Consider the following 27,889-nt stretch of genomic DNA (forward strand, 5'->3'; position numbering starts at 1 on the left):
GTGCTCTTCGTGACACTCGTCCTGCCAAAAGTCGCGAGCTCAATGTTCTCTTAAGCATGATAATCTGAATGGGTTTTTCAAAACAGATGCGTAGAATACTCAGTGAACAGGTACGATTAAAATGTCTTGCTTTTGTAATGGCCGCCAATCTTAGGATGGCGCCAGGCTTCTGTGTCGCAGAAAAATCGGAAGTAAGCCGAGACTTCAAGGCCTCTCTATACTGTCGATGATTGGGACTAAAGTCTCTTGCGTCTTTGTTCTTACTCTGATACTAATTGGACAATTAAAATGCTGGAAATCAGGGTGCTCGGTGCTTAAATCTGCTTGTTTTCTCCGACGCAGTAGCCAGCATACATACGTAGATGAGGGGAAGGTTCCGGATGCACGGATGCGTCCCGAAGCTATCTTTTCATTGGTGCACATTCGCGCAGGCTCGGATGTACATTGCTGGCCCCCTCCGGGATTTACGCTTCTCTGCTAACCACAACCCGAACGCTGCATGTATGGATCAACCCGCCGAACCGGAACGTCTCAATAAGCGAAAAAGAGTAGCTTTGGCTTGCGATGCCTGCCGTGAGCGTAAGATACGTTGTGACGGAGCAAAGCCGTGCAGGCCGTGCGAGAAACGAGGCGAACCGGCGCATGCCTGCCTGTATACTGTATCGACTACAGCAAAGCATGTAAGCGAACAGGAGTGAGTCCGTTCCAGTCGCTAGCTATCATTTATGATTAAAAGATGAACAGGTATATCGCATCGCTTCAGCGACAGGTACGCGAATTGCATGCCACGGTGGAAGACCTAAAGACCTCGCCGTTCCAAGCTCCGCCTCAAAGGGTCTCTGGAAGTCCCAGTACCCGAGATGCTCAGCGGGAAGAGATTCCAGTGCATGCCATTGTAGATGTCGAAGGCCCAAGCCCTGTGAGTGCCATGGGGGCTGTGGCAACATCACAGAGAGGCCCCTTTGGAGACGAGGAATTCTATGGGCAATCTTCCGTTCATTCATTGCTTCAAGAGGTCCCACACGGGGATCATCGACGAGGACCATTGGGAGCGACTTCAATGCCATGGCGATACAATGGAAATTTGATGATACAAGCACATTACGCCCTGCCCCCAAGGAACATCGCAGATAGGCTTATCGACCGCTTCTTCCAGAATGTCCATATATTTTATCCTTGGTGTCATTCTGTCAGCTTTCGGGCCAGGTATGAGTCTCTGTGGACGAAAGAAGGCTACCCTGAGCCATCGGTACTTCTACATCGTGATATCGGCCTAGGAGGGGATAGATGCCCACCTTCCGCATTCTTCTGCGCACTCAATGCAATGTTTGCATTGGGCTGCGAATTTAGCGCCGGCTTACCAAACAAGCAGTCAGTCTGTGCGACGTTCGGTGATCGAATGAACGATTTGATGCATGTTGATCTGCTTGATCAAGCAGGTCTTGGGCAAGTCCAGGCTCTTTTACTTGTCTCGCACTGGCTTCTTACGACAGAGCTACCGACTCGATGTTACAACGTTGTTGGACTTGCTTGCCGCATGGCTGTTGGTATAGGGCTCAACTCAAACCGGCACGCTGGACGTCGCTCTTGCGCTGAGAACGAAATACGAAGAAGGGTATGGTTCGGCTGTCTCCAGATGGAAATGTGAGTATCACGCATCATCGTTTAGATGTATCTGGCCCCCTCATCGTGGACTTTGAAGTAATCCTGTCTATTTTTGTTATTTCAATAAGTTCCTGAAGGACAACAGCCCTATTTATCGAACGAACTATAGTTTTGTTTCCCGTCCTCATGGCGAAAGTTTGATCGTCAAAGTGGACGACAAGGACGTCTCGATATACAACCTGCGCATAGCGAATGCAGAGTAGGAAGTGCGCCGCTTCGCAGCGACTGTACCTTTTGAGGAGATGCAAGATTTAGCCTGCATCGTTCCTACCTCGCGGCTTAGGGTCAGTTGTTGGATAGGTATCCACTGCGAGATGTCCTCTGTTAAAATCAGTTTATATTCGATCTTTTCTCCGACGTGAGGGACTAAAGAAACCTAGAAACTCGCTAACTCTCTTTACTAGGACTGTATGTATGACTCTTGGTCGACGTCCATTGCTCCAGGTAACGGACGACGTGCCCTTGCCGACCGCCGTTGACGACGAGTTTTTGGATGTGCATGGAGATACCTGCCAACAACCTGACGGAGTGCCATCCCACAATCTATTTACGGTAGAGAACATCAAACTTGCTAAACTCTTAGGTACAATACTTGATACTGTTTACTTCTCGGATTCGCGAACCACTTCTACTGGGCAAGCCCATACTGCCAATGCACATACGTTGCCCGATATTGGCACTCTGATACGGCTTGACAATCTTCTTGAAGACTTCAAGTCAAATCTACCCGAACAATTAAACTGGGACCGGGATCCAGAGAGACACCAGCAGGTGGATTACATCTATAGTCGTCAGACCAATGTTCTCCATGCACGATTTCTTCACCTTCGAATACTGCTATATCGCCCAACATTCAGCTCGTTCGTGGCTTCTAACTTTCTGAACCGGCGTGAACAAGATCTTTCCCGAGTGCATGGGCTACTCCGAGCAAAGGGACATGCTCTTAATGCTGGATTACTGGATCAGTGTGCCAAAACGTGTGTCCAAACTGCCAGTGAACTTGCAACTGTGATTGAGAATGCTATAGTGGCGGGTACTGCCGGTGCCTGGTGGTTCAGTCTCTTTTGTATGTCATCTTGCCCATGCTTGTATAAAAATTGCTCATTGTTCCCAGATCTCATTACCTGCGGCGGAATTTGCATACTTGCTGAGGGTGCAAAGGTTGGAGCAAGCCCGTTTGAACAAGATCAACTAGACAATATGTGGCAGAGCTGTGTCAGATCTCTTCAGCATATTGGACGAGACCACGGAAGAGTGCAAAGTAATTTGGAGCACCTCTGTTCCCTCCGAGAACGGGCACGAGCACACTGTACGATAGTCTACACGTTATGAACTCACAAAACTGACTTTCTCCAGCCACGGATCCATCCGGGAGACCTACCAGGCTTCCCTCCCGTCGACCTTCATACGAACGTCCTGCTTTGGATGATAGTAATGGCATGCTAGCAGATTTCAACTTGACCGGCGAAATGAACGATGTATTCGATACAGACAGCACGGCTTTCTCCATTTTCGATCATTGGGATTGGAGTTCAGAAATGCCCACCTATGGCGGTTTTGGCCTGAGTGAGGAATTCTTGTTTCCTGTCGATATGGGACCTAGACACTCAACTCTGCCCTGAAAAGACTGTTCTCAAAATGTAGCATTAGGCTGAACAGAAAAGCGGCCTCTATAGTACCTTACACGCAGTTCTTAGCCTTTTTACAAAAAGGACTTAAGTCCTATATAGTTTGTACAGTAGTTACTATAATGATACTCTTCAGCACTTCAAGGTAGCGTCTGAGACGGATGTGTCTAGGACGGGCGAGTGTCCGAAAATACCAAAACGTTACAAACAAGCCAAACTGCTCACGCTGGATTTGAGGCCCTCGCGCGAAGCTAGCTTTGATTAGGCACAATGTTCGCTGCTCGCAGCCACCCAGTCCGCCAGCCCTCAAGTCCTGGCGCGGGAACGACACACGTCACGCATCACAATCAGCGCGGAGCCTCGGATTGCCAGCCTGCATCTCTCTGCGTCCGCGAATATGCGGCCACTCGGGCGACATTCCGGGCATACAGCTCGAATCGCACATACATGGCTCCGACGCCCAACACGGCTAGAGCATAGTCCAGTATACATGTATACATATATGCAAGTGCAAAAATCGTGTGTACCTCATGTTCCCACGGCATCTTTGTAGCGACTTTCTATCAGGGCTTTGTGCAATTACAAACATGTTCCGCAGCGTTGCCCCCAGCCCCGCAGACCCCGTGTATCTCCTCTCGCAGCAGGTACGCGAGGACACGGCGCCTGAGAAAGTTGACCTTGGCTTTGGCGTGTATAGGAATGAGAGGGGGCTGTATCACGAGCTGAGGGCGTTGGGGGCGGTCTGTACGCCAGTCAAAATTGGTAATTCAAGTCTAATCACAAAGGGCACAGGCAAAGCGTATCCTCGCACAGCAAGACGCGAATCACGACTACGAAGTGACAACCGGCAGCACGGCGTTCCTGACTAACGCTGCGAAAGTGCTATTCGGATGGGAGGCGGATATCCTGTCTTCGGGGAGAGTGACTTCTGTACAGGCCATCTCAGGCACGGGTGCCATCCACCTCGGCGCCCTCTTCCTCGCCCGTACGCCCTCATTCAAAGGAAAGAAAGTCTACATCGGGACCCCAGCGCGGGGAAATTACGTCCCGCTGTTCAACCTCGTTGGCTTCGAAGTGGTGACGTACAGGCACTACGATGTCTCGACCGGAACAGTAGACTTCGACTCGCTGCTTACAGCGACGAGAACCGCATATGCAGGGAGCATATTCGTGCTGCAAGGATGCTGCCACAACCCATCCGGTGCCGACTTCTCGCTTGCGCAGTGGGATACGCTCGCCGATGAGATGCAGGCGAAGAAGCTGTTCCCGCTATTCGACATGGCGTATCAGGGGCTGGGTGCGTCGCTGGATGAAGACGCATATGGTCTGCGATTGTTTGCGGGCAGAAACTTGGAACTCCTCGCTTGTCAGTCTTTTTCGAAGAACTTTGGATTGTATGGGGAGAGGGTTGGTGTGCTGCATGCTGTGAGTCAGGATGCGGATGTTGCGGCGAGGGTGTATGAGAGATTGAGGTGCTTGATTCGGTGGGAGTTCTCGTCAAGTCCGGCGTATGGCGCGCGGCTAGTGAACATTATACTCAGCGACAAGGAATTGCGACAGGACTGGCAAGCAGAATTAGACAAGATTCAGAAGCGTCTTGCCGACAACAGAAAAGCACTGCACGTGGAGCTGGTTGAGAAGCGTAGTGTGAGTACTTCCCATTGCGCTCACTTGATGGCATTTGGCTGATTCCGATATGTCCAAAGGCCCCGGGCAGCTGGAGCTCGATCCTCTCGTCAAATGGCCTGTTCTGCTTCCTTCCGCTGAGCCCCCAGCAATGCGAACGCCTTGCCGCTGAGTTCCACATCCACATGCTACAGAACGGGCGCATCAACTTGGCCGGGCTGAACCGGAGCAACATCGATCACGTAGCTTCGGCGCTCGTGAAAGTGATGAGCTCATCGTTATCGCGCCTGTGAGTCTACATTTTAGCAAGCCAGATAGCCCGTAATCGCGATATCTGGGCAGCACCGATGCAATGTGGGGATCGGGAGCGCGCCCGACATCTCGCTCGGATGGGCAGCCGGTGGCGCATGCATGCGCTAGAATTAAAAGTGCCGTAGTATCCTGAGGGAACAATATCTCGCAAGTAGATTCAAACCTGCAGGCTGCATATCAGATGACGTGTGAATTCGAAGGGCCTCTCGTGAGGGAGCGTTTGTTGAAGGAAACGGAGAACACATGTAGAAAGCTCAGATTAAAGAATGAGTCGCTAGACGGCTACGTTCTACCACGTTCCACTAGCGTTGAACTTCCCGCAAATTGCCATCTCGTAACCTGACGCTTGACCTCATCTCAGCCCACGCTGCCTATAGCTGTATATCGTGAGTTCGTTGCATTGCTGCAGCTAGCCATGTGACACCTTTATGACTGCAATGCAGACGATGTCCAACTCGAGCGAACAGCGACGCGCTTCTAAGCGATCTTCCAACGCGTAGGGAACCCTTCCGATAGACGTGCAATCGCTTATCAGTGAAGGTGCTCACGGTGTCGACGGCAGAAGATCAAGTGCTCGGGACCGGAGCCTTGTACAAACTGTATCAAGAGGAACTTGAGTTGTGTTTTTGATGATCGGGACAATAAGGTGCTGGTCACGCAGGGGTGAGTCAGGCCTTGTTTAATTTTGGTGAGATCAACAGGCACGATTCCGCTATCTGTCCCGAATCAGAAACCTATTTCGCCTTTTGGAATGCAATGGCAATCTACAAACTGACGAATTAATAGTTACCTTTCTGACCTGCAACAAAAAGTCGCTCGTTTGGAGCGAAGGCTGAACCACAGAGAAACTACCCCTGGCTTGGTCCGTGAATCTCGAGAGCATGGCGAGCATCAAGTTCAGGCTGGCAGCTTCCGCCGGGAACAATCTCTCCAGCCCCCTCGTGGTGGTGACCATGAACCGCGGGAGACCTCTCGATCGAGTCCTACAGAGACGCGGGACAACTCTCCAAAGACAGATCAGGGGAATGGGGAAAGCCATGAATTGACAAACCCTTTGCTTGAATCGCCCTCGAAGTTCATGGCCGCTTCATCCGGGAGGGCATTCTACTTGGGGACCTCCTCCAATTGGTCTTTTCATGGCCAGGTGCTGAATGTAGTTCATCAGCATATCCGCAGAACCCCTCTGCCCGGAACAGACTTCCTGTTCGATGGGTCGGCGTACGATCTTCCTTGGTTAAGTTGTCATAACTTGATATATTGAAGGCCTTGGCCTTGTGTACCTTGCTGACTTGCATACCATTCCCAGGACGGCACTCGTAGTCTGCTAGAGACAAATGCTCCTGTCATTCCAAGTATCGACTACGCCATATTTCTTGTCAATGCTGTCAAGTTCCATTGTGGTCAGTTGGTACATTTGTTTGATGAAGAAGAGTTCAACGCCAAGATGTATGCGTTCTACGGGAATGCAGAACCCAACAAGCTTCAGGGCGGCTTGTGGTATGTTCAGTTTCTACTAATCATTGCCTTTGGAAGGACACTTGTACAACGCAAACACCAAGCATCTAAGCCGCCTGGAGCCGATTTCTTCGTACACGCTCTTCAGCTACTACCTGATACCAGCCGATTGTGCCGAGAACCACTCTTGGCATCAGAGATACTATGCGGTATCGCTCTCTATCTGCAAGCACTAGACTCGCGCAACGCCGCACATGTAACAGTAAGCTTTGCCTGCTTACAAATTTGTCACAATCACTGAGTACCATCAAGATAGGCCAAGCGATGCGAATAGCATTAGCAGAGGGTATGCACACGGACATGCCAGTTTCAGAACTAGGAGAAGCGTTCGTTCAGCGATGTCGCAAGATCTGGTGGTCCATCTATATTCTTGACAGGCAGATGAGTTCGCAGATGGGCGTACCGCAGTCCATACGGGACGATGAGATAACGTGCCAGCTCACACACTTTCCTGGCTCTGTTCAGCGGACAGCAGCGCTGAAGATGCAGATCAGGCTCGCGCGTATATACGCGGATATAGCGAGGAGTAAGTCGGCTGAGCTCTGGTCACTGATATTATCCAACACGATGGCGATCAAATCGGGCATAGATTCGTTCCAGGCTAACAATACGTAGGCGTTTATGGCCCGAAAGGTTGGCTTCGTAAGAAGTTTGTCATTAGTATCAAGGCTCTGCTCTACGACATGGCAGCGATCGCAGAGGAGCTACGAAATTCCTTCCCTTTGCATTCCGACGAGCGGCTCGGTGGTATATCAAGAATGCCTGCACATCTGCATCTAATGTACTATCAGGTACGTTAATACTCCATGTATGCTGCGTGAACGTAATATCTACCTAGTTTATCGTACCGTACATGCATGTCTGAACTCAATGGAACTTCTACACTGGGTTTCCCGCTGATCATTTTGCGTAGACAATCGTTGTAACAACGAGACCACTACTGTTTTGTTGTCTGAAGAAAGTGTTCGAGTCTCCAAAAGAGGTGGGACCGCTGCTATCGTCTCGCAAGATCAGGCCTCTTCTAAGCATGTCGCTGGATGCTTCACAGAAGATTCTCAACATCCTTGAGAGCCTGCAAGAGCAGGACTTGTTAGGTATAACTAATGTATCATATTGAGAAGTCCATCAAAACTGACAGATTTAATAGAGACTTTTCTTCCATGGGACCTTGACTCCCTCTTTGTGTCCACAATGGTTCTTGTCTTGATACGATTCGTCGATGATACCCTTTCCGAAAACAGTTCAGCCTGGATAAACAAGGCCTTTGCTTTCCTCGATACCATGATATCAAACGGGAACAAAATTGCCAAATTCAGGGCTGCTGAGTTGCGTAAACTGGAGGAACTGCTCTCTGAGTACTCTGCAAACCGGACTTGCCAGCAATACCCGGCACTTCTTCTACCTCAACAACAGCAACCCGTGGGTCAGAACCAATCACCACCACATGAAAACTCGATGCCCTCCGACATGCAATCGACGCGGACCATGATGAATCCCGAAGCTATGGGAATGTACACTGCATTTAGCGACGAGAGTAGCGGATTCGGCGACGATTTGACTGCAGAGCAGATTCTTGCTGTGGCGGAGTCAATGGATCTGGGTACGACTGATTGGTTCAATATGCTCGCGACTATGGATATATATCAAATGGTGGATCCACATGAGCATCACATCTAGAATGTTCTTATATCGATCTGGGAGTTCATGAAAACGGTGCGAGTTAAGTAACAAAGTCTTGGGATATTCTTGCCAGTGTTCGGCTCATGGTGCATCCAAACGACAAACAATACAGAAATGAACCATAAGAGATGTGGCGTGTCGTAAGATGACACAGAGCAGGCTCTGCAGGGAAAACCTTTGGTTTGTTTCGGCACATTTGTCACAAGCAAGGATTTCTCAGTCATGTTAACCTCGACAGTCAATTTTCAGAAATAAAACGGATAGTCTAATTCGCGCTCCAATCTGGGCTATCCAACCATGAACCCACAACACTACAACTTCGCCCTGACTGGTTGCTCCGACAGATCGCGGAGCTCTCTGACATCTCCCACTCGCCAGCTCACGTCGGCTTCTTCAATCGTCTCGCCATTGACAGGCTTCGGTTCCCTCCACCGCCACCTCTTGATCGGCTGCTGTCCGCCCGACGCGTTCAACAGGTCACGCACCCAACGACCTACGATAGGGAACATCTTGAAACCATGACCGGAATCGCCGGTCATGACCATAACCGAAGCCGATGTCTTGGGCACGTAGTCGATGATGAAATCCGAGTCATCGGTATCAGCGAACCAGCACAGTGACTTCTTGACCAATGGTCGGTCTGCAAGGTGTGGCAGTGTCTGACGGAGGAGCTCCTTCATCTTGAGCTCATCCTCGTACGGTACAAAGCGGTTGACTTCTTCCGGCGCTTTCGACACACCACTTGAAGGATCCGTGTTGATATAGCCGCCGCCCATCGGGCATAGCTTGAGGAGGTTCGTCTTCGGGTCTGGCTCGAAGAAGAAGCCTAAATCACGGGCATATACAACGGGAATACCGCGGAGCGCCGCAGTCTCGTCGTCAGTGAGGCGTACATGGCCGACAGACCACGACTTTGCTGAGACATTGGTGCTCAGCTCGGGCAGAATCTTGTGTGCAGCTGCTCCTACTGCAACAACAATGAGGGATGCAGGGTGCACGCGACCATCCTGGGTTCGTACACCAGTGCCCCGCCTTCCCCGACTGGTGCTCTCGTAAACAACTTCCTCAACCGCGCCGACCTTCTCGCCGAGGAAAAACCTCACACCGTTAGACCTCGCAGCACGATAAACACCACGCAGCGCATTCGCAGAGTGCACATAGCCGTCATATGTGTTTATATAGCCTCTCCATCCGGGAAAAGCACCAGTGAACTGCCAGCATGCTTGAAGGAGATCTTTACGGTCACTAACCTTACGGACGAAAGGCTTTATGACGGAGCTGCGCTCTGCCGCTGCTTTAAACCGCTCCATTGTGTCGATGGCTTTTTGGGGAGCAGCTTCCGAGCAGCAGTTTAGAAAGCCGACACGGTGGAAGTAGGGGGCGTAGAAGGGTGTTTGCCATTCTTTCATTGCTTCCTGATTCCTGAGTTAGATGGGGCTGTTTTTCTTTTTTTTTTTAGCAAACCCAATGTGAGGGGGAGGCATACGATTGCAAGATCAGTGTACCAGTCGTCCTCATACTCTGCTCGTGCAATCTTGTTGAGATCGTTTGCAGCGGACCAACGCGAAGGAATCTCTTCGTCCTTCTCGAAAACAGTGATGTTGGTGTATCCGTTTCTTGAAAGCTCGAGCGCTGTGGATAGACCAAATGCACCGCCGCCAATAATAGCAATAGGTTCGCTCCCAGGAAGGGTCATTTTGAGTAGCTGTAACTATTCAATGAAACTGCGGTGCAGGAATGTGTCGCAGAGATGTCCCTACTTTGTAAACAACACGTAGCGAAGCGATGTTGCAACAATCCCAACTACAATCAAGCGATTCTTGGCCGGCATCGGAATTATCGGAATACGTAGGGACTGACGATATGCAACTACGGGGAATTAGCGCTGGTGGTGGGGCAATGCGAGCTGGTGCCCTACGGGAGGCCTGCCGATGTATTGTCTATCATGATGCAGATGCATTGAACAACTGACGGAATTCTTGCCGTATAGCTCCATATTGATCGCATGATAGCATACCGTTAACGGAGGCCAAAATGCGCTTCTGGAACAAGGCAATGAATACGAGATCGGGCAATTGACCGGAAGCTCAACACATCAGCCTGTGATCATTTTGGTCCGCGTCACATACACGTAGACTTGGGCGATTGGATATAGTTGGAATTGGGGAAGCTGGCCTTTCTTCGCTTCATCACTGCTCTCATGACGGAGCTTGTCGAAACTCAGAGCATCACTCGAGGCTGGCGAAACAGTCGACTTCCTAGCTACCTAGCCGGTGATGTTTCTGCAGCTTTTCTCTCGGCTACACTCATATCGCCCATTCTCACGGCGATAGACAGGTGGATCCCCTTTCACACTTCTCCATTTTCATATTGTAACCTCTCATAGAGCTGTCGTCGAAAATGTCTCCTCAACCACGCGGCCCCTCTCAACCGCCCTGAAAGAAAACCTACTCTGCACCATCCGCTACCCAAAGTCATTCTTTGCTGCAAAACCCTTCATCTACATGTGGATGCTCTATGCAGCCACCTACACTACTGCCAACAGCATGAACACCCTCACTAGCATCTCCATGAACAAGTCCCCCGAATTCCTTGCCAATTCACTCATCTTCATCGCGACGTGCACCGTCAACGTTCCACTCGGGGTCTGCAAAGACATTTGCTTCGTGCAAACGTTCGGCGGGCGGCCCCCGGGACCCGCGAATACGCCTCAAACTAAACCACCACTTCCTCCTCGATCTCCCACCAAATTCCCCAAAGCTGTAGCCGCAACTTTCCTCGCTCGCGACGCCATTACCATCCTGGGCTCCTTCACCCTCCCGCCCATGCTCACACACCGCATCCCCATCGCCGATCCCGCGGCGCAAATGGCGGTGGCGCAGCTGCTGATGCCAGTCCTGTCGCAACTAGCGGCGACGCCTGTGCATCTTCTGGGGCTGGACTTGTTTTCAATTCCTGGAAAGAGAGAGAGAGGGAAACGGGCGAAGCGGATACAAAGAGGATTAGCAGGGACGACGGCCGTGCGGTGTGTGAGAATTGTGCCAGCGTTTGGGGTGGGGGGAATTGTGAATACAGGGTTGAGGGGGTGGTTTAGGGGGGTAGTAGAGGATGGTGGTATGAGGGCAGAGAGGTTGTGAGGGTTCGGATTGAATGTTGATAATATTTGGGGACGGCGGTTAAACAACCGTTGTGTTTTGTGGCCAACATCCAGCTTCTAGATAGGCACTTTCTAGAACAGCAAATATTTGGAACTACGACTGTGTTACATTGTTTTTGTGTTTATGCACCTTCATTCTTGGTGAGTGGCTCAGATATGAAGCACACATAGAAAACCGAGGATAAAGAACATTCAAAGGCGGCAGTAGCAGATCATTCTACAGTACTAAGTCGAAAGTTTCACAAACTCCTCCGAATCCCCACCCTCACCAAAACTCACCCAACATAACTCTACCACCAAAATCTCTACCAAAACAATATATTTTTGAAATCTGACAAATAGATTTTATTCCTGGATACTAGTATTTGGTTTGCCAGCCTTTTACAGCTCGACAAGCTGCTAGACGGCGCGGCATTGAGCCAATTATAGCCTCAATGCTGCGCGGTATATGCCGCCAGCAGTCTTTTAGAACCTTACAAAAGATATTCTACTCTTCCTCTGCTATGCTGTAATCGTTATATTATAGGTAGAATTATTATATGCGTTTATAGCAAAATTTGCGTAGATTCTAACTGCGGAGTGTCTAGTATAATGTACTGTGGCTAGGAGGCTTCGAAGAGGTGCCATCAGGTCGCATTATAAAAGCTACTTAGGCAAGCTTTTTATATAGTATTTTTTAGCGTCGCACGTATAGCTTAATATTTAATCTTCTTCTGAAGAGCCAATAGTATACTTGGTCGGCCGGATCGAGGCCTATCGCACGTGGTAGTGGTGGTGGAGAACTTTACATATAGTAGTCGGTGGATAGTGGATGGCGCGCGTCCAAACTTGGTCGCGACTTCTGAGAGCGTTGCACCCCCCTGCAACATCCTAATTGTAATGTCTCGCTGATACATTGTCATATTTGGACCGCGCACCATCTTTTTCTACACTCAGCGCTCGAATTGGTGCAGTGGTGGAGTGGTGGTGGGCACTCAAAGTGGTGGTGAGGTTGGTAGTTAGTGGGGTGGGTGGGGCTAGCTATGCGAAACTTTTGACGAGTGACTGTAGTACCAAGTGTATATCGCGTAAGAGCAAGCCGCATTAGGCAATGGAACAGGTATGATTACCAGTGTGCTAGTAGCCAAGCTAGGGATGCATACCAAGAGCACTAGGATATTCGAAACTGGGCAGCCATCTCAAGCTTCAGGCACCAATAAAGCCAATGGAGCTTCTCAATATCGATTCATTCGCTTCAGTGTTCGTTGCATACTAGATGCTCCGCCAAAGCCCAGACGATTCGATAGTCGGTTCCAGAAGGCTACCATCGGCTTCTACAGGGCTAGAAACAAGAGTAACCGCCCGGATCATTATTCCGTTATCGATCACGCACTACACGTATATGCTAAAACGCGGCGCTCTGCGAATCGGCTGCCTGTCCGTTGTATGACTAATTATCGGGAGGAGCATAAGTTGCTCATGGGTTAGCCTATTTTGTCTACGGAAGCACAGATCTCGCTGGAGAAGCAGATGCGGGGCTGTCGTTTCGAGGTGCCTGTGTATGGCTTGGTGGGGTATACAGCAAGTACATGAAGATGGTTATTTAATGGTAATGGTCCGCCATTTGGTCTCTAGGCTACCTTGCTGATTGAACGTTTCTTCGCTCAACTAAGAGACGCTACCCGGAATAACAATGCTACCATATAGTATCGGTGTGGTGACCACAAGGAGATTGGCAAAGGATAGCTTGGCCACTGTATCTTACCTCCAGGTTCGGTGGCACACTGGTGTCATTCCGCCGACCAGGAGTGTCGGAGCACACACAGGAATGAGCAATGATACGAAAACAATATCGCGGACGACAAAAGTATTGCCTCGAGAGGTAGCAGCATCAGATGCACCATTGTAAGTGTGATTATGGCCCCTCGTTCTTGGCCTGCACAAGCAGTGGGAACAACTCAAAAACCTCCACTGACAAAATCATGAGAGCAAAGATGCCTCTTCAGATGTTCCTTCGATCTTTTTCCATAGCCACCATATCTTCTAAGAGATACCTTTTGATACCCTCCTTGAAATTGTTGTCATTCTTCGCGAAACCAGGCAGGAGCTACCTTTTCAACGTGGATCGGAATCCCGTCCTCCATGGAATCCTCAAGAAGACTTTCTACAACCAGTTTTGTGCGGGAGAGTCGAAGCAAGAGACGAAGGCTTGCTGCAAGTCTTTGAAAGACCTCGGTTTTAAAGGAACCATCCTCACATACGCCAAAGAGATGGTGTTCGACCACAAGAGCAAAGCATCGAGCTTCCACGCTGAACAAGCAGCAAAAGCAGAGACCGTATCAGCACATGATCCCGTGATCGAAGAGTGGCGCGTAGGAACGCTCGCCACGGTCGACATGATCGATAAAGGCGACATCCTCGCACTCAAGACTACCGGTGGCGGGCCCGCGGTGGGAGAGGCCTTCCACAGAGGCGAGCTGCCGCCACAGCAGATGATGGATGCCCTCGACGAGATTGAAACCAGGTGCAAGGAACGCGGAATCCAGATCATCGTCGACGCCGAGTCGCAGTACTTCCAGAAAGGCATCGCTCGCACGTCGCTCGAGCTGATGCGCAAGTTCAATCGTGAGCCCAAAGTCGTCATCTACAACACATATCAGGCGTACCTAAAGAACCAACCCAGGTATCTCCAGCAGCATCTCGCTGAGGCAGAGAAAGATGGCTTCACGCTCGGCTTGAAGCTCGTTCGAGGCGCTTACATTTCGTCTGACGACCGTTCTGTGATCCATAATACAAAGGAGGACACTAACGCAGCGTACAACGGCATCATGGAGGGTGCCCTCCAGCAGAAGCTCTGGGATTTTGGTGTCTCGCGACCGTTCCCGGCGCTCAACCTACTCCTTGCTAGCCACAACAAGAAGAGCGTCATCACGGCACAGCGATTGCACGTGCAGCGGGAAAAGAGTGGATTGCCTACAGTGCCGGTTGCCTTCGCACAGCTGCATGGTATGTCGGATGAGGTTGGTTTTTCGCTTCTGAAAGAACAGTGCGCAGATGGAAAGGCACCAGATGTTTTCAAGTGCTCAACTTGGGGGAGCATGGGGGATTGCGTGGCGTATCTTTTGCAGAGAGCGGTAGAGAATCGGGATGCGGTGTTGAGGACCAAGGATGAGTTCGATGCATTGAAGAAGGAGTTCTGGAGACGGATGGGACTTAGGAGAGTGTAGGAGACAGTTTCCACGCTGTAAGCACATGAAACAGCATGAATAAAGTCATAAGATTGATATTCGTTTGTTTCCCAGATCTTTGTGGGTGTTGTAATCAGCAGTGTTTCTCTTCCCTCCGACTCATTCCCGTCTCTGAGCAGCTATACACAGCCGTACGTTGTAGGTCGATCTTGAGACTGTCTCGCAAGCACGGAAATGTTGGGCCCTATGTCTTCAAGCGACTCGGGCTGGATATCCCCAAACCAAGAGGTTACCATGAATATCTATGTTCCTGGAAAGACATCCACCTCTTTAGATACAGACAGCGTCTGACTCATCGATACACATTGCTAGGCATCACCATCTCTGCGGATCGATGGTGTCATGAACGATAACAACGTATCACGATGTGGGGCAGGAACACCCAATCGGCGAGGCAGCCGTTGCGACTTCGGCCGAAGGGTAACGTCGGCTCTCAGCAGAAACGATATACAAAACGTATCACCGAACTTGCGTAAAGTATTATTTCTCCTCATTTGTAGAAACGTACCAAACGATAATACAAGAACAACATGGCTGGCCCTACTCTGTGCATTCTTGGCTGCGGTAGATTATAAGACCCCAACGGTAAAATCACCATCTCACATAGAACCCTAGGCAATCTAGGAACATCCATATTGAAAAGTTTGATCGAGGCCTCAGAAGGCTCCGAAGTCCATTTCACGCATTTCATAGCCTGTGTATACAGTGCTGCATCGGAAGAACGGTTAGCAAAGCGCTTTCCCAAGGAGAAAGAGTCTGGGAAACTTGTCATCTCTCGCAACCAGAACGCACATGCAGTCTCAGATGCCTCAGTCGTGATTCTAGGCGTGCATCCCGCAGACGTTGAAGCAACTCTAAAGGACGACGGCGTCGCAGCGGGTCTCAGGGGCAAACTTCTTATCAGTATTGCCGCAGGTTGGTCGCGCGAAAGCCTACAAAAGGTCATCTCCTCTGCCCAAGGATCACGAAGCATAGATGAGAGAACATGGGTCCTCCGCACCCTTCCCAACGTGGCGGCGCAGGTCTCCCAATCGCTCACCGCCATCGAAGACCCAGATCCAGACATGCCTCACAAGCACATCAAAACTTGCGAAGCCATCTTTAACCAGCTCGGCCGCACGGTGCAGCTCGCTCCGAAACTCATGGCTCCCGCATCTGCCGTGGGTGGCTCGACACCCGCCTTCTGGGCCATCATCTGCGACGCCTTTATTGATGCGTCTGTTGCAGTGGGTGTCCCTAGAAAATCTGCGCAAGAGATGATATACCAGAGCATGCGGGGCTCGGCGGAGATGTTGCAGAGTGGAATTCAGCCAGGGGAGTTGCGGGATATGGGGACGAGTCCGGAGGGGTGCACGATTGGGGGGATTATGGTTATGGAGGAGATGGGGGTGAGGGGCGCGTTAGGAAAAGCGCTGAGGGAGGCAGTCACGCTTGCACGTTTGATGGGCAGCGAGAGGGAAGGGCTGCATGTTAATGATACGAGGGAGAATACGGGTAGGCAGTGAGTGGCTGAGAGTTAGAAGAATGAGGAATGATCCCAAAAATGGGTAGGGGGTGTTGAGCCCTCGCTTTGTATATGAGAATGGCTTGCCATTTTTCACTAGTTGAACCACGTTTTTCTCTTATTCAAAAGACTCTCAAGCCACATGCGACGTGAAACTGCACAAGGATAAGTAGGCATACGATAAAACAACAATACAAAGAAAGAACATTAAAAACAAGAATCTAGTCTGAACCTCAAGTCTAGTTTCAAGCTTTCATTTGCCTCTTTTACTTGCACTTAAATAGTCAATCCTTAGGTTAGAAACTGCTCAAGCTTTCTTAAAAACAAATAACAGTGGGGCTATAATCTTCAAGCAAGCTGCAGTGAAGCCATGTCATTACCTCCTACTCCTGCATTGTCTTACTATAGGAGGCGAGTGCGACGAGCTTGTTGTTAGGCATGATAACTCTAACTCTTTGGTTTTCGACTGAGTTCTCTGTCATAGTGTAGGACTAATAGTCGAGGCGTAGATAGAGAGAGATAATCAAATAGAGTATTTAATTGAGAGATCGTATAGAAAACTGCGCTAAACGCAATGTATTGTATTAATGCCTGACTTCAGTGGACAATTTCTGAGGATGAAAATAAGGCTATCCGCAAGCTGGTTTGGGGTTGAGTTAGGCCAAGTTCTCAGCGTAGAGTCCGCAGCTAAACACGCCCTAAGATTTGTCTAGCTAGCAGGTATGTCGGGAAAGAAACGACGAGAAAAACAATCAGCAAGCGAGAATGACATGAAAGAAGGCAGGGTCGCTACAATCGAGCAGAGAGGTTTGGGTACGAACCTAAGCTCTGTTCGATCCTAGCCACTTCAGCCATTGTAGACATGACTTTCTCTCTGATAGCAGGTGCAGGCTCAAAGTAGGGCTTGCGTGGTCTCAGCAGCTCCACAGCATTGTCGATTCCCGCGTATTTGGCGCTGTGTATCGCAGCCGCGTACTTGGTCGCAGCAATGCCGGCCTTGATAAGCTGCTCAGCTAATGCAGCCTTTTGGTGCAATGCCAGGGCCTCATCGTTCCGACCCTGCTGGTGCAGCTTGTAGATGTGCGCAATGGTTCTAGGGAAGACGTTGGTGAACGCGGCAATGCAGCCACTGGACCCAGAGGTTAGGCCGCCTAAGATGAAATCAGACTGGTCACCAAAGACTGCGAAGCGCTCCTTTGGGAGGACAGCTGCCAGACGGGTGATTTTGGCGACAGAGCCGCAAGTCAGCTTGACACCGACAATGTTGGAGTGTCGCTGGGCTAAGTTGGCGATCAGGTCGGACTGGAGGTCTACGCCATTGCACACGCCAGGAAAGTTGTAGATGACGATGGGCAACGGGCTCCTCTTGGCAACATCGTCGTAAAAGGCCTCTACAACCTGTGGTGTCGTTGCAGCTCCAAAGTAGGCGGGCGGGAGCAGAAGCACAGAGTTGGCGGCTGCGTCGGCTGCGTCGGCGATGTATTGAAGAACTTGACGTGTAGAATGTCCGCCTACGCCTACCATGAGGGGGAAGTGCGGGCCGACCGCACGCCTTGCCGTTATGACGAGCTCTTTGCGCTCTTCACGCGTCAAGAGAAACGTCTCTGCATTCGTGCCCAGGATCACGAGCCCAGCGAGGCCCGTCGTCGATAGGTAGTGGAAGTAGCGCGCCTGGGCATCAAGTGCGAGCTCGTCGGTATCTGGATTGAAAAAGGTAACAGCAGGGCACCAGACGCCGCTGGGAGGCACAATACTCGGCATGGGTTCAGATGGGAGACGACATGGACATTCAAGGTGAGGAGCAGAAACAGGGTGGATTCGAGGGTTGTAAACGGCGGGAACTCATCTACAAAAGGCGACGGTCAGTGCCAGCTGCTCCTCTCTGCACACGGCGAATTTTCCGCAGCATCGCCGTCCGCGTTCTCGCAGCCATCGTGGACGTTGACCATGTTCGGCATGCCTGCCGGAAGGACGACAGTTGGGGGTAAAGGCGATGCTCCACAGTCTCGCATGCATGCTCGCATATATTCCACGCGCTACTACGGTTGCTCTCCCGATCGCGCACGGGCCGCAGATGCATGCCTGTGTTTCCTAGTAGTACCGACGAGCAGCTTGGCGCACGGAGCATGGTGCGCCATCCATTATTGAATGAGAGGGGTGTGTTCTACGCCGGCTCTGATCCCGTATCGTGGGAAACTGTTGCTGCGACTTCGGCTTGGAGTGCATTTGCTGGCCAACAATGGAATACTTCAAGGGCGGGGCGCTGCTCACAGCGTCCAATCCATATACACGCCCATCATGTCTACTTTACTTTTACGCTTAAGGCCTGCTGCCTCGAGGACCGCTGCTCTTCATGTGGGCCGCAACACCCAAATCCGCACAAAGACCACGGGCAGTGCTACGCTTCCGTTCCAGCTTCCCCCAGAGCGGAACGAGCCCAATCCAAACTACGAGAAGGGCTCGCCTGAACGGGCTGAGATTGAAAAGGCTCTGAAGGAGCTCCAGGCGCAGATTCCCCTCAAGTCCAACATCTTCATCAATGGTATTGCTCAACAGTCGAGCAAGTCATGGGACCAGGTCCTGCCTGCAGATCACAAGACTGTCTTCACCAACAATCCCTTGACTTCCAAGGACCAAGTTTCGGCTGCAATTGACGCCGCACTCAAGGCGAAGAAGTCATGGCAAGACACTCCCTTTGTGGACCGTGCCGCCATCTTCATCAAGGCTGCAGAGCTCGTCTCCAGGAAGTACCGCTATAAACTTATCGCTGCCACCATGCTTGGCCAGGGCAAGAACATATGGCAGGGCGAGGTCGATGCTGCTGCTGAGCTAGCTGACTTCTTCCGTCTCAACACCAACTACGCTGCGGAACTCCTTGGCAGGCAACCCTACCGTGGTTCTGACGGTATGTGGTCTCGTCTGGACTACCGACCGCTCGAGGGTTTCGTGTACGCCGTCTCGCCATTCAACTTCACTGCCATTGGTGGCAACTTAATTTCTGGACCTGCCATTATGGGTAATGTAGTACTATGGAAACCTTCTCCCTCCAACGTCTACGCCAGCCAGATTGTTTACGAGATTCTCCTCGAGGCTGGTCTTCCCCCAGATGTCATCCAGTTTATCCCCGGCGATCCAGAGGAGATCAACGACGTCATCCTAAACCACCGTGACTTTGCTGGTCTCGGCTTCGTAGGCTCTTCAGATGTTTTCCGCAAATTGCAGGCCAAGGTCGGCCAGGAGATTGGCAAACACACCTACCGCGAGTTCCCCCGTCTCGTCGGCGAGACCTCTGGCAAAAACTTTACCCTCATCCACCCAACTGCCGACATCCTATCAGCCGTCAAGCACACCATCCGCGGTTCTTTCGAGTACCAGGGCCAGAAGTGCTCTGCCACATCACGCCTCTACCTCCCTAAATCCCGATCCAACGAGTTCCTCGAGGCCTTTCTCGCCGACGTAAAGATTATCACCCAGGGCAACCCGCACAAGGACCTCGCTGCCTTTATGGGCCCTGTGATCCACCGCAACTCCTTTGAGAAGATCAAAGCCGTCATCGACGAGAGCAACAAGGACCCCTCACTCAAGCTACTCGCAGGTGGCACCTACGACGACACGGAAGGCTTCTACGTCAAGCCTACCGTGTACATCGCCGACTCGCCCGACCACAAGCTCTTCAACTATGAGATCTTCGGGCCTGTGTTAGTAATTCACGTCTACCCCGATGCGCAGTGGCCGGCAATTCTCGAAAAGGTTGACCAAGCGGGCGGCGGATTCGCACTCACTGGTGCGGTGTTTGCCAACTCGCGCGCAGCAATACGCGAGGCAGAGGATACGCTGCGGTACTCTGCGGGAAATTTCTATATCAGTAGGTCGTCCAGGTACTCATGTACACGATAAACAGCTAAGATTATGCAGACTGCAAGACTACAGCCGCACTCACCGGGCAGCAGAGCTTTGGCGGCAGCCGCGCGTCTGGGACGAACGACAAGGCGGGCAGCCCCAATACGCTGCTCCGCTTTACGACGCCGCGCCTTATCAAAGAAGAGTTCTTCCCGCAGACTGACTTCTGGTATCCATCCAACAAGTAGGTGGGTTTTTCTAGGTTATGAGAGATGCTTAGCTTAGACGAGATTGTCGATGAGCGAATGATGCATTTGGGGCGTTCTTCTTTGTGTTCTTTTATCAATAAAAACTCACCTGAACTGGCGCTATAAGATCCAATTGCGTCAACTTGTATTCCTATCTTCCTTTTGAGATTGAGCATTACTGGGGCGACAGTCTTGGGTAGGAACAACGGAATCCTGGGCCATATTTTCTACCTTTTTCTATAATTTGTCTCAGGTTGATAGGAAATTTCCACAAAATGTCATTATTTGTAGGGAGTTCCCGCTTGATATCTTTGCAATTCTCGCAGACCGATCCCTCTGTTTGAGCATGTGGCTCCATCTATCCCCAGCCTTATCCTGTTCGAGCACCGTTGGCGAATTTGCTAATTGTGCGCTTAGTTGGTCTCGTGAAAATCGGAAGTAATCTTGACAAGAACACTAAGAGTCCACTCGAGTTTGAAAACGTGAAAGAGAACTCGTGTTGACCAGTATAGACGGAGTACATTCGGTAGAATCATCGTTGCTTTTATAAATAAATGGAGTCTCAGCTGCCAAGCGACTCGGGCGGGGAAGTTCGCCATAGTGTTGGAACAAAGTTAATGCAACTTTCGCCACGCAGGGAACTTCTTGAATTAGATCGAATGGATCTCAGCTGTGTCAGCCACAAATACTAAACAGTGAAATAACATCAAGGCGACAACGACTTGGGGGGAAGCAGGGTAAATGTTGCGCCAAGTCATTGGCTGAGTGCAAAGTTCTTAGTCATCTAGCGGACGGGATTGTGATCATCAAAACGAGATAAAGGGTTTGTGTGGGGCACAGATGATATCTCCAGCAATAAGTTGCTGTGGCTATGCATACTCCACTCATTAATTGCAAAAAAGTGAAATCTACCATCAATCATCTTCAGTAGTATAGTGGTCAGTATTTCCGCTTGTCATCTGACAATACGCGGGAGACCGGGGTTCAATTCCCCGCTGGAGAGTTTTTCTTTTTTGGTGGAGCATCGAAGGTTGTGACCACGAGTTACACGCGCCCTAGGCTGAGGTGAGGGTTTTCGTTTTCTTTTTTCTTCAATTAATGTCAATCCTCGCGTGCTGGCACGTGTAGTATAATAGGATACTTTTTCTTCTAAACGCCCAGCATACTCACACGATATATATAAATTAGCCAGTCTAGTGTACGTCTATTCTCTAGCACTCGTCCTCCTACTACATCCCTATTTAATATTAGAGAACGCATTAATAACTATACTATCGCTCTTTTTATTAGTACTATTGACTAACCTTCTCTAAGAACCCCTATGTAAGAGTATGACGCCACGACGACTCGACAGAGGGTCGCTGGCGCGCAGGGCCAGGGGTACCTTGGAATAAACCCTCAACGGTTCTGGCGAAGACCCTTCGCTACCAGAGCGCTGCGAGGCCGTTGAGATGGCGGTCCCATGGTACGCCTCTGCCGGCTTGTATAAGAAGAAGCCCAAGGATAGACATAGAAGGGCATGAATCAATCTTACATTTCTCGGAGTATTGCTCGCTGCTACTATACACCCTTACATGATCAGCGTTCTGATGATACTCTGCACAGGATAGTAAATATCCTCAGCTGCCTAACTATCTGCCCAGCCCGATAGTTAGCCCAGTCCCTGACAGTAACAATGAAATCCAACCTATTCTCATACCTATTACACTTAGTCCTACTATCCTATTTATCCTTTCTTAGCGAGATGGCACGTCACGTGCCTCAACGCCCTACACTGACTCTTGCCAGGTCTCTATTAACCCTTTCATGCATGGTCATCACTTTTCCTTTGACCCCTTGCATCCTTCTGGCCCTCCAAAGGCCAATCTTGTTTGTTTGTAACAATATTCTTACTCCTACCTGCCGAACCTCCGAAAACAAGCCTTGAGGAATTAGGGTATCAAGATTTCCTTCCTTGTTTTTGTTGCAGTCCTTCTGCCTTCAGGTTCATAACACTTACACACATATACGTGCTTTAGTAGAAAGAAGTAACTTATATTAAGTGGCTAGAGAAGGTGGAGTATAGAGCAGCATGCGAATAGTAATAATCTTGCACTTGATGCAGTATTAGTCGAAGTCTAGTGTAGTATAGCTACTATAGCCGTCTAGAATTGTAGATGGCTACTTTTGTATTCACCGCAAGAGAGGGTCACGTGCATTATCACGTGACATACACACGTGACTCAACAAATACACCACCTAACCTTTCCGTACGACTAGGCCTAGTAAGACTAGAAGGGGTGTAGTTCAAAAGGGGGGTCCGTAGGATGGGTTTCGTTTTCTTCTTTATATTTCCTCTTCGGTACAATAGATGAATGCAAACTCGTTAGTCAAGCCTCTCCGCCCATAACAGATCATAGCCGCGCGGTAAGTAAAGCGTCTGCTATTCGTTGCATGTTGATAATATGTAGTGGAAAGCCAAGTTGATCTTGCTCTAGAATTTATTGTAAAAGGGACTGCTCTTTAATAGGCAATAGCTTGTGATTAACAGAGACTATCACTGACCGTGGCTAGGTACTGCGAGACGCGTTTCTAGCGTTGATTCTGGGACGTCGTACGGCTGCTGTAAGGGCATGGAGATATTTTCTTTTGGTTATTTTGATACGATTCTGTTAGGACAAAGTCTACCCTGATGAAGAGTCTGAACAGAACGTTATTGTCGCGGCATGGTGGTGGTTGTGGAGAGAGTCGCGTCAGGTTGTGTGGGGTGTGCGGCTGACTGGGGTGCGCAGCTTACTACTGGTGGTGCACGTCAACTGCAATCGCGTACCTCAACAGTCACATGAATAATCACATATGCGTCTGAAGTAACTCACAATTCGCAAAATGGCCTCCTCAGATGCGCATTCTCAACGTTCTTCCGAAGAAACCCAGAACTTGTACAATGTTATCGACTCTGCCACGCCGGAGCGTGTGCGTGCGTTGCTGAAGCACTTGAGTACAACCTCTCCTGCCAACTTCGCGTATATTCAAGGCGAATTGATGCTGCGGCCCGGCGCGTTGAAGAGGGCCCGTTCAGAGGAACAGGACAAGGAAGATGATGACACTGAGTCGGACTACTCTGACGAGCAGACTGATGCGCCAGTACGTAGACCGCGGTTCGATATATGCGAGCAGTGCGGCGAGGAGTATGACGTCCTGCATAACGAGAAGAAGAGTTGTCAATGGCATGAAGGTGAGTACATACTAGATAAGAGAGGTTACGTACAAAGACGCCAATTAACTTGTAATCTGCAGGCGAATTAGAAGTAGACTACGAGGGCGACTTCTGGGCTGACCACGACGAGAGATGCCACGGCACAATAGATACACAGGATATGCGTGAGGTATATCCAGAGGGTTTTATATGGAGTTGCTGTGATGAACTAGGGACTGAGCCTGGGTGCAAGGAGACTAGGCACCGGCCAAATCGCGCAAAGAGGGTAAAGAAATAAAGATTCGAACGCACAGGTGCACACGCATCTCGTAGCGTCGTTTTCAAAGAGATTTGAGGTTTATTGATATCAGTCCTATTGGCGAGATATCGGAAAAGGATAAAGAGCTCTAAGAGTACTTATCTACAGCGATCAAAACTATGCGCGTAATAGCGAGAAGAATTTCTACACGCGGATTACGAGCTGTTAGCAATAGGTAGAATCAACATTCTTTCGTTCTTGCCACAACTATTGATTCTTTTACTTGAGAGATTTTGCAGCAAGGTAAAGACCCGTTCCTGGCATGAGATACTACCTGCGCTACTAAATCTTTCTTTAATGGAGCTTCGGCCAAAGGACTCTTTAGGAACTTGGTATCCGCTTCGAGGGCGCGATACCTAAAACAGAAGCCCGCTCTCGGCTTGCTGTGACCGAAAGGAGGAAGATTAAAACGTATTCGTCACCTAGAACGGAAAGTTCAACAGATATAATAGTAGACAGCACAATTACACAGTGGTGAGTATTTCCGCTTGTTAAGCAATTGGCAGATCGCGGGAGACCGTGGTTCAATTCCCCGCTGGAGAGCTTGTTCGTTCCTTTTTGTGGTTCAGAAAAAAAAGATTATGCCACTTTAAGGAAGATGGTTGTACTCCTACCTGCAAGCAGGACTAGTTAACCACATATTTTAGGGGGAAATGTATTCTTCTAGGTATACTTTTGTCAGACAACTGATTACAATCGATTATTGCTTTTTATTGGATGCCTGTCGTTGTCTCCAATTTGCATCGTGCAGTCCGGTAAGACTTTCAAAGAATAGAGCTGAGTCCACAATTTATCATGTAAATCTGCAGCTACTGTTCACAGCTATCACATTCATCGCCACAACATCCCTAAAGCTTTTTTCGGTTATTCCACTCTTTTCAGAAACAAGTCTGTTCCTAAGCATGGTGCAAAGAACATCTTACCACTAGCAGCCCGCTTCACCGTTCTCGCTGCCACGATAAACCACATGACTACACAAATTCCGGTCAAAACCTGTAAAATTAGTCTGTGCTCTTTTCAAATAAAGGTGCAACTTACGCAAGATAGAACTTTGAAAAATTTAAATTCGAACTCTTCTCCAATCGAAATAGTCAAAAGTGTGAAAACTCCTAATATCTGTGTGAGGAAAATGCCACTCTTAAGTATAAAATTTTCAGTTAACTTACCAACTGGAAATATAAAGCCCCACCATCCCATGTTGAAGGGGAACGGATATGCTGTTGCAATCATAATGGCAGCGGTAATAAACCAAACGACTGCAAAACCCCAGAGTAATATGCCGACTATTAAGCCGAAGAGGTAGAAAATATCTCCGGTATTGGCCACGTGTGGGATCGTGCCGCTGAGTGGAAAGCTGTGTCTAGCTACTTTTCCAAGCGCTATCAAGCTATTCCAAGGTTAGTGTCGTCAACAGTCAACAAAGATACGAAGACGAAGAAGAAGACATACGAGAACCCCGACAGTCCAAGTGGTCCAATTGGAAGTAACAATGAGACAATCACCTCGCGTTGAAGTGGCTTATGCACTGTGAGTCGAAAGAAATACAGGGTTAGAATAATCCAGGATATTCAGCACACACACCAACTTCGAGTTTTCTAGAATAGGTGTAATACTAGCTAAATATATACAAATCTCTTATAAGAAATCGTTTACGACTACTTTTAAAGCGTGCATCTAGCGCGCTGCCGCGTAGTAGAGGGAAATACTAGTCTCTCTACAGCTATCTTACAAACCTCAAGAAAAATTTTCAGCGCACAGACCATCTAGATTAATGCCAACTCAAAGAGATCAGGTAGAACTCGAAGGTAGCGATCTAGAAGCTCGAGTCCAGCAGGATATAGAGCGAAGCTCTAGTATAGAGCAGAATAAGAAGAAAAGACCAGCCTCTACTAGCCTAGAAGAGGCTAGTAGAAGATCCAAGATGAGCGCTACTAGCTACACTCAGGAGATCGACGAGATGGACACGATCGTAGTAGAAGTACAAGGAACCCAAGGGACTGAGGAATCCTCACGCCCTAGGGATAGCACACCCCCCTCTACAATTAATGACCTACCAGCCGAGCCCACTAGACCCACGCACACCCGCACTAGAAGCAACTTCTCGCCTTTTATTGGCTCAACACTAAGGAATCCTTTCGCTAGCCAAAATAAGACGCCTAAGGCTACGACAGTAGAAGAGGCACTTGAGATAGCTAGAAACCTAGTAGTCCAAGCAGCTAGTCTAGCTGAAAGCAACCCCTCGCAGCAGACTAGCCTACTCGACTTAGTAGAAGTCTTCAGAGACTACACTGAGACAGGCCGAGTTAGTAGGAAAAACGCTGCAATTCTAGGAGATCAGATCTCCTCGCTTTCAAACGTCTCTAAGGAGCTAAGAGACAAGGTTCGTCGCCTCGACAAACCTACCCCTGCACAACCAAACCAGCAGGGTAACAGACAGACAGCTGCTCCTACGCAGCCTATATCGTACGCTGCAGCTGCAGCAGCAAACAAGGAGCAACAGTGGACTAATGTGCAGAAAAAGGCACCTCAAAAGGCTAAGCCTAGCCTAAAGGAGAGGCAGCTAGTCCTAGTCAACCAAGGAGGCCCCGCTGCCTTTGACGCCCTCAGGCTAAGAAATGCCTTCAACCAAGCCTTCACCGGGAAAGGAGGAGTGCAATCGCCTGTAGTCGCCTCAGTCACGCTATCCTCAAAAGGGAATAAGGTAGTCACTACCACGCCTGCCTTTACAGCCAACTACCTGCTGGAAAACCAGAGTATCTGGAAGGATCTAGTAGCCTTTAAGGCAGCGCAGCCTATTACCTCGTGGTTTAAAGTAGTTATTCACAAACTACCTACGAACCATGGCCTAGAGGTAATTAAGGAGGAGATTGAGACCTTCAACAAAGGCCTTAAAGTAGTAGGCAATCCTTTCTGGCTCACCCCTGAGTCTAAGAGAGGACAGCAGAGCTATGGCTCTGCCTGCGTCGCCTTTGCGACCGAAGAGGAGGCCCTTAAGGCTATTAGAGGAAAGCTCTATATCCTAGGGGAGAGCCTAAGAGCAGAGAAGCTACGAGTTATCAATAACTCAAAGCAGTGCTCAAAATGCCAAGGATTTGGCCACCTCGAGGCTAGGTGCGCGAGAGTAGCCTGTCAGATGTGCAGCGAGGCTCACCACACCAGCCTACATAAATGCAAGTCCTGCCCTACTAAAGGCAAAGCCTGCGTACACACTATTTTTAAGTGTGTCAACTGTAGCAAACCTCACGCAGCTAATAGCCACGAATGTGATATCCTACAAGCTAGGATAGCTAGGACTACCTCTTCTAACTAGAATGTTAAAAGTCCTACAAATAAATGTTAATAGAAATAGTCCAACTACTGAGAGCGCGCTAGATCTAGCTATTAAAGCAGACGCCAAAATCATTGTAGTGCAGGAGCCTTGGCTACCTAAGGGATCCTCGTACGCAAACACTAGATCTACCGCTCACCAGAACTTTACTCAGATACTACCTACCCCTAAGGATACCTCCTTAAGGCCTAGAGTACTGTTCTATATTAGAAAGGACCTAGAAGTAGAGGTTAATCCCTTTATTAGCGACGATAACGACTTTCTAGCTATCAAAGTACTAGCCTCTACTTCTAGCCTCTATATCTATAACATTTATAACGAAAAAAGCCTTCAAGAAGGGCTAAATAAGACGACGATCCAGAGGCGCCTCCTGCAGGAGACCCTACAGCCTCAGTCAATTATCCTAGGAGACTTCAACACCCACCATCCTAGGTGGAGCCTAGAGGAGCGCAGCCCTAGCACACAAGCAGAGGAGCTAGTAGAGTGGATAGATACTCAAGATCTCACTCTACTAAATACTCCAGGGGCAGGCACTTTCTTGAGATCTCATATGCGGCAAGAAAGCGTATTAGACCTTACTTTTGCAACCAGCAATACAGCTGCCAATATCCAGGACTGGCAGACTATACCTGAAGTAGGTTCTGACCACCACGCTATTCTATTTA

General features: G+C 49.5%; 10 protein-coding genes across 10 annotated transcripts; 7 read left to right on the plus strand and 3 right to left on the minus strand.

The window, feature by feature from the left end:
* Positions 1-482: 482 nt before the first annotated feature.
* Positions 483-2,997, plus strand: PSV08DRAFT_377017 (fungal-specific transcription factor domain-containing protein; the record flags this gene model as incomplete). The annotated part of the gene is made up of 4 exons (XM_014220104.2): positions 483-694; positions 745-1,644; positions 2,070-2,731; positions 2,780-2,997. Exons 1-4 carry the CDS (start codon positions 504-506, stop codon positions 2,995-2,997), a joined length of 1,971 nt encoding a protein of 656 aa, XP_014075579.1. The 5' UTR covers positions 483-503.
* An 883-nt stretch (positions 2,998-3,880) lies between these two features.
* PSV08DRAFT_168204 (pyridoxal phosphate-dependent transferase) lies at positions 3,881-5,212 on the plus strand (the record flags this gene model as incomplete). Its single annotated transcript, XM_014220105.1, has 3 exons — positions 3,881-4,033; positions 4,086-4,940; positions 5,000-5,212. 3 exons carry the CDS (start codon positions 3,881-3,883, stop codon positions 5,210-5,212), a joined length of 1,221 nt encoding a protein of 406 aa, XP_014075580.1.
* A 447-nt stretch (positions 5,213-5,659) lies between these two features.
* Positions 5,660-8,462, plus strand: PSV08DRAFT_406916 (uncharacterized protein; the record flags this gene model as incomplete). Its single annotated transcript, XM_014220106.1, has 9 exons — positions 5,660-5,727; positions 5,841-5,894; positions 6,018-6,126; positions 6,166-6,469; positions 6,560-6,948; positions 6,999-7,272; positions 7,362-7,537; positions 7,660-7,840; positions 7,894-8,462. The coding sequence occupies 9 exons, from the start codon at positions 5,660-5,662 to the stop codon at positions 8,421-8,423; spliced, it is 2,085 nt and encodes a 694-aa protein (XP_014075581.1). The 3' UTR covers positions 8,424-8,462.
* Positions 8,463-8,674: 212 nt separating this feature from the next.
* On the minus strand, positions 8,675-10,122 carry PSV08DRAFT_398457 (FAD dependent oxidoreductase; the record flags this gene model as incomplete). Its single annotated transcript, XM_014220107.1, has 2 exons — positions 8,675-9,841; positions 9,913-10,122. The coding sequence occupies 2 exons, from the start codon at positions 10,120-10,122 to the stop codon at positions 8,738-8,740; spliced, it is 1,314 nt and encodes a 437-aa protein (XP_014075582.1). The 3' UTR covers positions 8,675-8,737.
* A 504-nt stretch (positions 10,123-10,626) lies between these two features.
* PSV08DRAFT_214787 (uncharacterized protein) lies at positions 10,627-12,236 on the plus strand (the record flags this gene model as incomplete). Its single annotated transcript, XM_014220108.1, has 3 exons — positions 10,627-10,763; positions 10,813-11,347; positions 12,171-12,236. The coding sequence occupies 3 exons, from the start codon at positions 10,627-10,629 to the stop codon at positions 12,234-12,236; spliced, it is 738 nt and encodes a 245-aa protein (XP_014075583.1).
* A 1,320-nt stretch (positions 12,237-13,556) lies between these two features.
* On the plus strand, positions 13,557-16,344 carry PSV08DRAFT_377027 (FAD-linked oxidoreductase-like protein; the record flags this gene model as incomplete). Its single annotated transcript, XM_014220110.2, has 2 exons — positions 13,557-14,677; positions 15,418-16,344. The coding sequence occupies 2 exons, from the start codon at positions 13,557-13,559 to the stop codon at positions 16,313-16,315; spliced, it is 2,019 nt and encodes a 672-aa protein (XP_014075585.1). The 3' UTR covers positions 16,316-16,344.
* Positions 16,345-17,103: 759 nt separating this feature from the next.
* PSV08DRAFT_214794 (uncharacterized protein) lies at positions 17,104-18,306 on the minus strand (the record flags this gene model as incomplete). The annotated part of the gene is made up of 1 exon (XM_014220111.1): positions 17,104-18,306. Exon 1 carries the CDS (start codon positions 18,073-18,075, stop codon positions 17,104-17,106), a length of 972 nt encoding a protein of 323 aa, XP_014075586.1. The 5' UTR covers positions 18,076-18,306.
* A 306-nt stretch (positions 18,307-18,612) lies between these two features.
* On the plus strand, positions 18,613-20,402 carry PSV08DRAFT_367755 (Aldehyde/histidinol dehydrogenase; the record flags this gene model as incomplete). Its single annotated transcript, XM_014220112.1, has 2 exons — positions 18,613-20,179; positions 20,230-20,402. The coding sequence occupies 2 exons, from the start codon at positions 18,613-18,615 to the stop codon at positions 20,400-20,402; spliced, it is 1,740 nt and encodes a 579-aa protein (XP_014075587.1).
* A 2,812-nt stretch (positions 20,403-23,214) lies between these two features.
* Positions 23,215-24,100, plus strand: PSV08DRAFT_214796 (uncharacterized protein). Its single transcript, XM_014220113.2, has 2 exons — positions 23,215-23,616; positions 23,679-24,100. Exons 1-2 carry the CDS (start codon positions 23,268-23,270, stop codon positions 23,873-23,875), a joined length of 546 nt encoding a protein of 181 aa, XP_014075588.1. The 5' UTR covers positions 23,215-23,267; the 3' UTR covers positions 23,876-24,100.
* A 660-nt stretch (positions 24,101-24,760) lies between these two features.
* PSV08DRAFT_169083 (voltage-dependent anion channel) lies at positions 24,761-25,464 on the minus strand (the record flags this gene model as incomplete). The annotated part of the gene is made up of 4 exons (XM_066091844.1): positions 24,761-24,889; positions 24,935-25,005; positions 25,063-25,283; positions 25,346-25,464. Coding segments are annotated over 4 exons (540 nt in total), but the record flags the coding sequence as incomplete, so codon positions are not given.
* Positions 25,465-27,889: the final 2,425 nt, after the last annotated feature.

This window comes from Bipolaris maydis (assembly GCF_028858645.1).
Source record: "Bipolaris maydis strain C4 unplaced genomic scaffold PSV08scaffold_1, whole genome shotgun sequence".
Lineage (NCBI taxonomy): Eukaryota > Fungi > Ascomycota > Dothideomycetes > Pleosporales > Pleosporaceae > Bipolaris > Bipolaris maydis.